Source organism: Lissotriton helveticus, chromosome 1_1, assembly GCF_964261635.1.
Source record: "Lissotriton helveticus chromosome 1_1, aLisHel1.1, whole genome shotgun sequence".
In the NCBI taxonomy this organism is placed as follows: domain Eukaryota; kingdom Metazoa; phylum Chordata; class Amphibia; order Caudata; family Salamandridae; genus Lissotriton; species Lissotriton helveticus.
In genome coordinates this window covers 2,091,926,415-2,091,939,633 of record NC_136057.1, presented here as the reverse complement: position 1 = coordinate 2,091,939,633, position 13,219 = coordinate 2,091,926,415, and the positions used below count along the sequence as shown (strand labels likewise).

Here is a 13,219-nt window from a genome sequence, read left to right as displayed (position 1 = left end):
GGGGAAAACATGTTTTGGGACCCCCCTTTTTTCTCAGCCCCCACTTCACAAATCTCCCCGAATCTTTCAGGGAAGGAGCGCAGCGGAGCTGGCCAAAAGCTTGGAAAATTACACGCAAATTCCTCAACCGGCGCCAAAGTTATTCCCAATAGAATGTTGCGGATTTCCTATGGTAGCTAGGTCCTAACTATATATACCTACTGGCTATCGCCAGTAGGTAATATATATATATATATCCTAGTTTTACAGAGACAGGAGCAAGACGGAGCATAACAATGCATGGCAGTGAGAAGGCAATTACAAATCAGGGATACATTACAGACAAGTGTCGAGCAGTAATGTCCTTTCAGAATAACGAGGTAAAGCATTTTGTAAAACATTTCAAATCTGAAAATGGTAACACGCTAGTTAAATGGAGGCTGGCAGTGTATAGATTCATAAACATGGAAAGTAAACAGCAAGGTGTGTAATAGGAACGATGTACCAGAAAGCAGATGCTGATCAGAAGCAAGTCCTCCAAATATGATATTTTTCATAGCAAAAAAGGAAATAACAAAAGATCATATGTACATGGCTGACATTAGACAACGTTAACCAATCAACAGATCGGTTTTCATGTAAAACAATCCATTTTCACCAAGGCAAGAACCTTTTTGAGCTTATACTTAAAAAATGTTGAGAGTATGCACTTTTCAGTGGTAGAGAACCTCCTAATGTGATGGTCACAGCAGATAAATCGAGTTTCAAAGCGGTGTGTTGTAGATATTTGTATTCCTAAAACTTGTTTGCTTCTAGAAATGTGGGCATTTCCTTGAAATACAGCATTTGTGTAATAGTTTGGATGGCACCGAAAGTCCTGTTTTTGTGATCCACCCCTCCCCCAAGGTGGCCAGCGTTCCATCTCCACTTCCTCAGTGTTGGCTTAACGTAATTTGTTAATTTGCAGAATCTGAAAAGGAGTCCTCCCAAGATGTCCTACATGAGGGGAATAATGTAATACTAATCTATTTTAATGCAGCACCTACCCTCTGAGATCTTCTGGCATTGGAGGCGCTGCTACTGCTGCTGCTTGAAGAGCTGGAGCTGGACTGGGAAGAAGCTCGGTGTCCTGAGGCTCTCTTCCTAGGATTCTGGATTAATGCAAAATAGTTTATGAAAATGCACAATTTAAATGCAGTTTACATAAATGATAGTTAAAGAAATATCTTTAAAAACACGACTTTTTAAATATATGTGCAGGCCTGACTGATCCTTAGAGATCTCAGGACTAACTAACCCTCACGAGTGAGCTCGATGGTCATGTATTCCTGTGTTGCTATCAAACATTATTTTACTGATCTTTCTGTCCTCCTGCTAAAGATATCTTGGATTGAGGTATGGCAGCAATGGATGTGTTCGAAGGTCTTCCTTCCACATACAAGCAGCAGCTAAAGCATGAATATTGCTATTGTATGAACTGAGCTAAGCCGAGTAAAGGAACTACAAGTGCCTTCAAGATTTAAACATACTTGCATGTCTATCTGCTAAGTTATCGCTGAACTCCCAAACTACATCCAACCATAATACTGTGACCTGTAAAAGGTACTTCATATTTTAGCGAGTGTGTCTTTGTTTTGTGACCGGTGTCACTAAGTGCTCAACGTAGAGAAATGGCGTAGTTCCCGCCATAAAAACCACACATTCTGTATTTTTATGACATATGCAGCGTGGTGCTAACATTGCAGACATCTTATTGCTCCTTACCCATAATTCAAGTAAATCAATATAAAGTATCACAGATATTAACTTCAGATTATTTTGAATACCACTTACAGAGCTTTTGTATGCTGGGGTGAAACGTAGGTCATAAATGTCAGGGTTCGTCTGCAGGAGAAACAAGGAGAACAGATTTGTTTGGTGGTCCTTTCTCTAAACATGCAATTGATACTGCACAAACAAGTGATTATCACGCCTGACTCAAAATATTCAACATTAGCTGCATTATTTACAAGACTGTTAATACCAACATCCTTCCAAACATTTGCAACCAAGAAGAGAACCTCTAACAAAACACAAACAACATGCAGGAAAACAGTCTCCAGGCTGCAAATGTGGAACAGCAAGAAGAAAAAGAAGGGACGACACACCGAGACCTACACTGCGTCAAAACATTGGATTAACACCCCAAATCAAATCCAGGAGGTCAGATCACTGCTCCAGTTCTGGAAGGAGCTTCCCCCACTGCCATTTAATGTAAGGTGCCCCCACTTCATCAGTCCCCCATCTCTCGTGCGTTACGTTCTTTCTACTATTAGCTTTCTAAACTTTTTCACTTTGTCCCCATCACCACCCTTTCCATCCCAAAAAGTTGTATTTCTTCTCACCTATATACATCGTAACTTGTCTCTTGTACATCGCTTCATTGCATTGTAACTGGATTGACACTTTATAAAACACGTTAACATTTACATTTATTTAATATTTAAAAAACATTAATATTCCACATTCCCAAATGTAATTCACATAAGCTTTGCTGCTTCTGACCACGTTGGGATTTTGTTGTTCTTTAGCTCCCTGCCACCTCTCGCGGAACCCGCTCCGCGGGTCCCGCTTCGTGGGGGGCACCTTGCTGTTAACTAACGGACATTGCCGGCATCTCAGGAGGCGTGTGCATTAATCAGGGCTGCGAGCGAGTGTAGCGCTGCACTGGGACTACACTTCCCAGGAGTCAAGTCAAGTCAAGTCATAAAATTTGTATAGCGCACTACATACCCAGAGGGTTTCAAGGCGCTTAGGAAGGGGAGGGGGGTTATTTGTCGAATATCCATGTTTTAAGCTGCTTTCTGAACGCTAGGTGGTTCTGGGTGAGGCGAAGGTAGGCGGGGAGTGAGTTCCATGTTTTAGCAGCCAGGTATGAAAAGGATCTGCCTCCCATGGTGGTCTTGTTGATGCGAGGAACAGTGGCGAAGGCTTGGCTGGAAGAGCGAAGTTGGCGGGGGGGGGTGTAGAAGGACAGTCGAGAGTTGAGGCAATCTGGTCCGATGTCGTAGAGTGATTTGTGTGCGTGGGTAAGCAGTCGGAAAGTGATCCTCTTATTGACGGGAAGCCAGTGGAGGTCTTTAAGGTGACCAGAGATGTGTTCGTTGCGTGGGATGTCTAATATCAACCTGGCTGAGGCATTTTGGATTCGTTGTAGTTTCTTCTGGAGTTTAGCGGTGGTACCTGCGTAGAGGGTGTTTCCGTAGTCCAGTCGGCTCGTGACTAGAGCGTGGGTGACTGTTTTCCTTGTTTCGGGGGGGATCCAGCGAAATGTTTTTCTGAGCATGCGAAGAATGTTAAAGCAGGAAGAGGATACGGCGCTGACTTGTCTGTTCATTGAGAGTGAAGAATCTAGGATGACGCCAAGGTTCCGTGCGTGGTCTGTTGGGATGGGTGCTTTTCCGAGGGCTTCCGGCCACCAGGAGTCGTCCCATGCAGAGGGGGATGTACCTAAGATGAGGACTTCTGTTTTGTCTGAGTTCAGTTTCAGACGGCTTTGTTTCATCCATTCGGCGACTTCTTTCATTCCTTCGTGTAGGTTAGTTTTGGCGGTGCTGGGGTCCTTGGTGAGAGAAAGGATCAGTTGAGTGTCATCCGCGTAAGAGATGATGTTGAGGTTGTGTTGGCGGGCGATGGCTGCGAGGGGGCTCATGTATACGTTGAAGAGGGTGGGACTGAGTGAGGAACCTTGAGGTACGCCGCAGATGACTTCAGAGGCCTCGGATTTGAATGGTGGGAGGCGGACTCTTTGGGTTCTTCCGGTGAGGAACGAGGTGATCCATTCAAGTGCTTTTCCTTGGATTCCGATGTTATTGAGGCGTTGTAGAAGGGTGTTGTGGCAGACTGTGTCGAATGCTGCAGAGAGGTCAAGGAGGATGAGGGCGACTGTGTCTCCATTGTCCAGTAGAGTTCGAATGTCGTCTGTTGCTGCGATGAGGGCGGTCTCAGTGCTGTGTTTGGCTCGGAAGCCAGATTGTGATGGGTCAAGGGATTTGTTGGTTTCGAGGAAGGCGGTGAGCTGGTTGTTGACGGCTTTCTCGATGACTTTGGCCGGGAATGGAAGAAGCGAGATGGGGCGGTAGTTTTTGAGTTCGGTGGGGTCTGCTGTTGGTTTTTTCAGAAGGGCGGTGAGTTCAGCATGTTTCCAGTCTTCAGGGAAGGTGGCGGAGTTGAGGGAGCCGTTGATGACGTCTCGGAGGTGCGGTGCTATGATGGAGTCAGCTTTGTTGAAGATGTGGTGGGGGCATGGGTCTGTGGGGGATCCAGAGTGGATGGAGTTCATCAGGCGGATGGTGTCCTCAGTGGAGACTGGGTTCCAGGCGTTAAGGGTGTTCACGGGGGGAGGATGGTCAGCAGATGGTAGGGTGGGATGACTTCCGGGTTGGTTGTCAAAGCTGTTGTGGATGTCAGCAATCTTGTTGTGGAAAAAAGAGGCTAGGGAGTCGCAGAGGGTTTGAGAGGGGGTGATGTCGTTGGAGTTGGCCGATGGGTTGGAGAATTCCTTGACGATGTTGAAAAGTTCCTTGCTGTTGTGGGCGTTGTTGTCAAGTCGATCCTTGAATGCTGATTTCTTGGCTTTTCGGATCAGTTGGTGGTGAGTGCGGTTGGCGCTTTTGAAGGCGTCCTTGTTGCTGGTGGATGGGTCTTTTTTCCATGCCTTTTCAAGGGAGCGGCATAGTTTCTTGGACTTCTTGAGATCATCGTTGAACCATGAGGCCTTCTTGTTTCCAAGTTTGTGTTGACGTTTTTTAAGCGGTGCTAAGGAGTCGGCGGTGTTAGATAACCAAAGGGTGAGGTTTGAGGCGGCTTCGTTGGCGTTAGAAGAGAGGGCTGGGGAGGTTCGAAGGAGTGATGCGGAGATCTGATCCGTGGTGATTTTGTTCCAGTTTCTCTGTAGAGTTGGTTGGAGGTGGATGATGGGTTTCGGCTTGTTGTAGGTGAAGTGAACGCAGCTGTGGTCAGTCCAGAGGAGATCCGTAGTGTGGCTGAAGGAGACATGGTTGCTGGAGGTGAAGATGGGGTCGAGTGTGTGACCTGCGATGTGGGTGGGGGTAGTGACAAGTTGTTTAAGTCCGAGGTTGGCGAGGTTGTCTAAGAGGGTTGCGGAGTTGCGGTCGTTGATCTTTTCGAGGTGAAAGTTGAGGTCTCCCAGAAGGATGTAGTCTTTGGAGGGGAGCGCGTGTGGGGTGATGAAGTCTGTGATGTCTTCACTGAATTTTGCGCGGGGTCCTGGTGGTCTGTAGAGGAGGGTGCCTCTGAGAGTAGTCTTGGGGTCGATGTGGATCTGGAAGTGAAGGTGTTCTGAGTTAACGAGGTTGGCGTCAGAGCTGGTAGAGATGCGGATGGATTTCTTATGGACGATAGCGATTCCTCCTCCTGTGTGGTCGGTGCGGTCTTTGTGTGTGATCTTATAGTCATCAGGGATAGCGATGGTGATGTCTGGGGTGGAGGAAGCGTTCATGCATGTTTCCGTTAGGAAGGCGACGTCTGGAGCGATGGTGTCTAATAGATTCCATAGGTCGATGGCGTGTCTGTGGATCGAGCGGGTGTTGAGTAGGATGCATTGTAGGTGGTTGGGGTCAGGAATCTGTGGTGTGGTCGTAGCGGAGATGATGTCGGTGCAGCTGAATTTGCAGGAGTAGCAGGAGAATGGTCCATGGGTGTGTCCAGGAGCGGCTTGGAAGCAGTTGAGGGAGCGGCCGGGGTTGAGGGCTGAAAGGGTGGCGGCATCGTAGGTAACGCGGGGGCGCTGCTAGCCCGGATTTCCAGCACCTGGGCCGCTCTCCCTGACCGCACCTCCTCAACCTGAACTGCATAAAGGTCAAACGCCCTTGGACCACAGTGGGACGCTTTGCTGCTTCTGACCACGTTGGGATTTTGTTGTTCTTTAGCTCCCTGCCACCTCTCGCGGAACCCGCTCCGCGGGTCCCGCTTCGTGGGGGGCACCTTGCTGTTAACTAACGGACATTGCCGGCATCTCAGGAGGCGTGTGCATTAATCAGGGCTGCGAGCGAGTGTAGCGCTGCACTGGGACTACACTTCCCAGGAGCGCTGCTAGCCCGGATTTCCAGCACCTGGGCCGCTCTCCCTGACCGCACCTCCTCAACCTGAACTGCATAAAGGTCAAACGCCCTTGGACCACAGTGGGACGCTTTGCTGCTTCTGACCACGTTGGGATTTTGTTGCTCTTTAGCTCCCTGCCACCTCTCGCGGAACCCGCTCCGCGGGTCCCGCTTCGTGGGGGGCACCTTGCGGTTAACTAACGGACATTGCCGGCATCTCAGGAGGCGTGTGCATTAATCAGGGCTGCGAGCGAGTGTAGCGCTGCACTGGGACTACACTTCCCAGGAGCGCTGCTAGCCCGGATTTCCAGCACCTGGGCCGCTCTCCCTGACCGCACCTCCTCAACCTGAACTGCATAAAGGTCAAACGCCCTTGGACCACAGTGGGACGCTTTGCTGCTTCTGACCACGTTGGGATTTTGTTGTTCTTTAGCTCCCTGCCACCTCTCGCGGAACCCGCTCCGCGGGTCCCGCTTCGTGGGGGGCACCTTGCTGTTAACTAACGGACATTGCCGGCATCTCAGGAGGCGTGTGCATTAATCAGGGCTGCGAGCGAGTGTAGCGCTGCACTGGGACTACACTTCCCAGGAGCGCTGCTAGCCCGGATTTCCAGCACCTGGGCCGCTCTCCCTGACCACACCTCCTTCTTATCTATAGTCCCTATATCAGTCACAGCTAGTCCCGCTGCGCGGGAGCGCGCCGGGAGAAGCCCGGGACAAGGGCGGGACAGTCCAAGGCCGTCATAGGCCGAAGTAGGCCGGGCTGGGCCCACCCTCTTGCGTTAGATAACTGAGTTCTGGTCACATCAACTGATATAGCTCCCCATACACTACCATCTCACCCAAGTAGAAATGCCCTCTCCGGCAAGGGAGGGTACCCCTTTGAAGCAGGGAGGGGTTAAAAACAAGACCCTAGATAATTACTTTCCCCGGGAGATGGGGATAAGGAGAGTACCTTAACCCGGCTCAGGGCAGAGCGAAGACGCTCCATAGACAATTTGAAAAATAGGCCCCTTGGTGAAAATTCTACATCACTCAGTGAAGAGCTGATCTCTATAGACGATGTCCCTCTCCTGTTGAGGGATTGCACCAACATCGCACCAGTCCCATCTACGAGTCTAACTCCAACTATCAGCCCAAGCCTAAGCAGGGTGACCATTGACTTAATTTCCCAACCTCCCCCAGCCCCGAAAACTAGGAAAGCCAAAACTAAGCTAGCCGTTGCACAAGGAGCACATGGGCCCCCCCCAAATAAACGTAGGAGGAAGTCGAGGGGTGCCCAGGGTAAAAACAAATCAAAAATCCCTCACTCTGAGTTTAGGAGGACATCTAAACTCCCCCCACCGACTGAGAGATTAATGGATAAAGTAAACCCCAAGCCCACTGTACAGGCTGTTATTGCTCCCGCCCCGATAAAAGATATAGGAAATAATATTGCTAATGTCCCCCTTTCTGTGGTCCCGCTAGGTAACCTGGAATTCCTGCTCAGGTCGCTACTACTACCAATCAGCGAAAGTATCAAAAAGGTCGAGATTAGACTTACTATGCTGGAGGCTACATTAAGTAGCATGAAAACCCCGGTTGGCCTCCAGGGAAGATCTTCGGAGTCCATTTCCACTCCTATGGTTCCCCAGCAGCCCCCAACTAGTGTAGGGAGCTCAGCCCCCCCACAGGCTGTGAATGCCAAGGCCCCTCCACAACCCTTAAGGACTAATTCTGTACCAACTAAGTCATCTAATCCTAATAGATCGGCCCCCCCCGCAGACCCTGTCCCTCTAATACAATCTGCAGACAGTATTGCCCCAACACCTTTAATGAAGCCTCCCTTCAAGTTACGTAGGCCTAATCTACCCCCAGAGGCAAATGATTACATGGTAGTCATGGCGGGCGTTCCCTCACTTGAAGCGGGGGAAGTTGAGGACTTTTGCTCCTTAAAATGCAGGGTAATCAAGTGGCTAAATGTGAATAGACCCCTCCCGGTACATCTAAACAATGAAATCATAATGGTTAGAAGGGTGCCCTGGGTGGGGAGAACACACAAATCCATAATAGGGGATTGTATATTAGTGAGCTGCAGGGATGTTAGAACTGTGTCTCACATATGTCAAGGAAAGAACAGATCACGGGAATCCACTATTCAAACCCTCCACGTGTCTTTCTTCTTTCCCCCTATCCCTGCCCCTGTACACCCGCCTCACACCTATGATAACTGGACGAGGGTTGATCGGAGGGGAAGACAGCATGATTTTAACCCCAGGCCACTATTCAGCAGCCCAGAGCCATCTTTTCGCACTTTCAATCGGTTCAATTGTTTGGACGGACTTGAGGGGGTCGATTGACAAACGGATATGGTCCCCTAAGGAGTTGGGGAAAAAGGGGCCTTAACAGACGAGTTGGAGTTGCAAAGTTCCCTGGCACAGCAAACCTTATCTAGCTGGGTCGGGAAGCCTGTGTTAGATGGGTCCAGGGTTATTGATATTGAAAGCATAGGAGGGAGACATGGGCTGGAAATACAAGGGTCAGAAATCGAGATACACATGGGGCCTCAAGGGGGAACAGAGCAGAGCTGTGAGGAACTGAGAATGATTTCTTGGAATATAGCAGGTTTGGCAGCCAAATTTAACAACAAAGAGTGGCTTGATTACATTAGAAAATTCCAGGTAATCAGCCTGCAGGAGACATGGGCCCCGGAGAACAATTTTCATTTGCAGGGTTATAAGTGTTTCTTTGTACCCGCGCTTAAATCTCGATCAGGGAGAGCAATGGGAGGACTATCTATTTACATAGATTTAGACCTCCCGGGCAGTTGGTCTTCTCCAGATTGGAATTCCCAAGGGATACAAGCAGTACGGTTCACTGGGAAGGGGCTAAGAGTCACAGTTTTTAATATCTATAACAATGAGATCGCGGGAGACCACACTCCATTTGTAGCTGAACTAGATTATAGGCTGGGCCAGGAAACAACAGTACAGAAAAAGGGGAAGTCAAATGCGCTGTTGGTAATGGGAGATTTTAATTGCCACCTTTGTCCAGCACTGGTCCCAACAAATACAGACTGGTCCCAATGCCCTATGGAGAAGGGGCCGCATTTCTCCCACACGCCGACAGGGTCAGCTTTCAGTATGCTCCGGCACAAGTACGACCTTGAGCACACCATCAATATGATAGGCACACAGAAGGATGGTACATTTCCACCCACATTCAAGGGCAGAGGATGCTCATCCGTTATAGACTACATCCTGGTCTCAAGATCCCTGCAAAATAAGATAATTAGTGTAGGGATAGAATGGAGTAGTTTCAGCGATCATAATCCACTTGTCTTGGAGCTGATGTATAGGGTGGGTTCAAAAAGTAGAGAGCACCACACAATCGCGGAGAGGGTAATGGATCAAGGCAGGAGATTAAAGTGGGCCAAAATAGATGGGGAAAAGTTTTATAAAGCCGTGGTGGACGCTGGCAAATCTGCTATTAATGACTGTTTAGATACAGAAGTCCACGGACCAAGGCTACTGGAAGCATTCGGTCAGATTGCTACTCTGGTTGATGGCTTATTAAAAACTAGTGCGCCCATAAGGAACCATGGTAACCCTCGATGGTTTGACAAAGACTGTTCAAAAGCACTGAGGGAGCTTAAAAGCAGCCTTAAATTCAAACCAAGGGACCCCCAAAAAATTAAGGCGTGCAGGGAGAAATATAAGAAAGAGACCAAGAGGAGGAAACTTGCTCTGCAGGGAGAAGCGTGGGCAGACTTAAGAGAAGCAGGGGAAAGAAAAGATTTAGCGGGTTTCTGGAGAATCATCAATAATCCAACTTTCCAGGAAAACGACACCCCGGAGATAGGGTTTAACATCCTTCCAGAACAGTGGGTTACTCACTATAGGGGTTTGTATAATTATGAGCCAGGTACCCTCGTAAAGACACCAGAAATCCCAACTCAGGTCTCAACGGTTGTATTCACTATCAAGGAGATTACTGCTGGGATAGAGGGTCTAACCAGAAACAAAGCCCCTGGCCCTGACGGAATCCCCCCGACCTGTTTTTGAGCAGCACAGAACTTTGGGCCCCTTTAATGACCAGGGTTATAAACACTGCTATCACCTGTGGTTTGCCACTGTCCTGGTCCAAAGCTATAATTGTGCCGATTTTTAAGAAGGGTAAAAGGGACGACCCTAAGTGTTATCGTCCTATATCCCTGATTGACGTATCGGCTAAACTTATGGGAAGGGAGATCCTTAATAGACTGTCCGAGTGGACCGAAGAAAACAATATCTTCTCGGACACCCAATATGGATTTAGGACAGGGAGGTCCACCAGTGATCAATGCCTGAACCTTTATATGCTGACTGCCAAATATACCAGGGCTAGTGATGAATCGATCTACATGGGATTCATGGATTTGGCAGCGGCATTCGATCACGTCAACAGGGAGAAACTGTGGGATATGATGTCCCATATGGGGATAGAGAGTGGCTTAATCAACATACTTAGGGAACTGCATAGTGACACCATGGCTAGGGTTCGTTTTAACAGGGAGGGGGGCTGACCGACTCTTTTCCCTGTATGAGTGGAGTTCGGCAAGGCTGTATTCTTGCCCCTTTTCTGTTCTCCCTTTACATTAATAACCTGGAGCAGTATCTGTTAGGTTTAAAGACAGACTGCCCAAGGGTGGGGTCGCGTCATATTCCTGTCCTGCTTTACGCAGATGACGCGGTATTGATTGCACGCACACCCAGGAGCTTACAAATCCTGATTGACGGATTTGTTAAGTTCATGGGTGCCCTAGATCTTTCGGTTAACCTGGGTAAATCCTATGTGCTCCTGGCTGGTAAAAAACCCCCTTCAAAATTCACTTACACAATAGGAAGTCACATAGTAGAAGAGGTCAAAACATTTCCTTACCTAGGTGTAACTTTTGATGGCGCCTTACAGTTTAATTCCCTGGTGGAGGAGCGTTGCTGTAAAATTATCGCTGCTAATGGGGCAATAGCAAGTTACGGCAGGAGGTTAGGCAGATGGAGCCCGGAACAGGTGATGAACCTGTACAGCTCCATATCATGCTCTAAAGTAATCTATGGGGCAGAAGTATGGGGCTTTGTTAACACCACAAGAATCCAACGGGAAGAAAATAAATACCTAAAATCCATCTTGAGGGTACCCCCAAGTACTGCTGGCTTCATAGTACACAGGGAATTAGGGAGGCCACACCTAGATGATTTGGTAAAACTCAGGCCAATCGTGGCCTGGTTAAAAATCTGGGTCAATCCTGATGCGTCTCTAAGCAGAGAAATTTTATCGGATTGTTTAGAGAGGGACAAATGTATGCGAATTCCCTGGCTCAATTATGTAAAGAATACCCTAGAGGACCTAGGTTTTGGGAATCTCTTCACTAACCCTGAAACAATTGTAGCCCAGCATAAGATGCAAATAAAAAAAATCTTTCTAGAGTTGAAATGTCAATGCAGAGCTGAGGCTGAAGGGCTTAAAAAGACTGTGAGGGCCCACAACCTGGTGAAGAGCGTTGAGGGAATGGAGCCATATTTGTACCTTATGCACAATGCACAGGATAGATTCTTGATGTGTCGTTTTAGACTGAACCTACTCCCATTTATGTTGGCATCACCAGCAGGGTTTGCAACATCAATTGAACAGAAGGGATCCTGCGGCTGCGACAATAGGTCTCCGCAGGATTCCCTTCACTTTGTTTTACTCTGCCCTTTTTTTATAATGCCCAGGCGCAGATTTCTTGTAAAAATTTTAAAACAAGCTAAACTGGAACATGCCAGGGAGGCATTAGTCTTTTTACAAAAAGCCTCGGACCCGTTTACACTGTGTTGTATAATGAATTTTATTAAGGTAGCGGTCCGTTTAAAGCTAACTAGGGGTGATGAATGACGTGTTCCCGATTTTATTGTTCCCATAGTGTTATATCCTCTCTTCAGTTATGTTCCATGTTAACACTAATATTTTTTGTAGCAGGATCTTGGAAATGTTTAATGACTTTTTATCTATGTAATTATGTATGTGCTTTTATGGTGATTTTTAATCATCGAATAAAGATTCCTGATGATGATGATGAAATGAAACACATTTAATTCATTTTAGAAATGCAACTTTACTGCTAGCTTCATCCCAAATAGTACACATCCATCTTTTCATTCTTCAGGTAGAATGCCATGATCTTCTGTATTAGAGGTGATTGAGGAATCAAACAGAATGAGTGACAGCGTGCATTCATTCATTTCAACTTGACAACTTCTGTTGAAGCAGTTTTTAGTTCTTCAAAAAAGCTTAAACGGGTTTTCTTTATCCTGATTTCATATATATTGTTACATCCACTTTTTCAGAATAAATACCATTTGGCTTGCAAAATATATTATGAGTAAAGAGCATTTTTTTGCCATAAAAGTTTATTTCAAAGTGTAGATGGGTTAATAATTTTGGAGGGATGGATGAAAAGGAAAGCTTAAATGTGTGCTAAATAACAAGTGTTAGCTATACAGGTTCTGCTGCATATTTTAAATTGGCCAAGTTATGTGAATTCTGCACTGTATTTACACACCTGTTGCAATGAATAATAATATTTGGCATTGAGCTATTTTACATATATATAACATGGGTCCCTGTCTACAAAAGTAATGATATGTTGTAAACATGTTCACAAAATACAGTGATTTATTTGTTGTGTAGTACTGCTAAGGTATATCATACAAAATGTGGTTTACTGACATTACTATTGCAGGATTAAATACCCTCCTCAAGCCATTATATAGTATCCATCAAGAGAAATGCTTTATTTCGGCCTGATAAGGCCATAAAAGCACAGATAAAACATATAAAAATACAGTGCGATCGATACAGCTAGTAATTATGCGTACACGTTAAAAGGTTAGGTCATTAAAAAGATTGAAAGGTATAGTAAATATCCTAAGAAGGCTCGGAGTATCTCAGACTTGTAAGGCAAGTCATAAGTTAAAAGGCGGAGTTAAGAAGCAGAGTCCCAGGTCTTGATGGAGACATAGGGGCATATTTACAATCCCCTTGCGCGTCTTTTGCGCCGCCGTTGCATCACTTTTGTGATGCAGCAGCGGCGCAAAAGATGCACCAATGTGCGGGGTATTTACAACGTGATGCATCTGGGAG

At 46.9% G+C, this 13,219-nt stretch overlaps 1 protein-coding gene across 1 annotated transcript in view; it reads right to left on the bottom strand.

Annotated features, from left to right (window-relative positions):
* Positions 1-13,219, bottom strand: part of LOC144756189 (vitellogenin-A2-like) — a 94,442-nt gene that overhangs the window by 20,782 nt on the left and 60,441 nt on the right. The window contains exons 24-25 of the mRNA XM_078645792.1: positions 1,813-1,863; positions 1,026-1,130 (exon numbers count right to left, since the gene is read on the bottom strand). Of these exons, the coding sequence (XP_078501918.1) occupies positions 1,026-1,130; positions 1,813-1,863 (156 nt within the window). The remainder of the gene's footprint in view (positions 1-1,025; positions 1,131-1,812; positions 1,864-13,219) is intronic.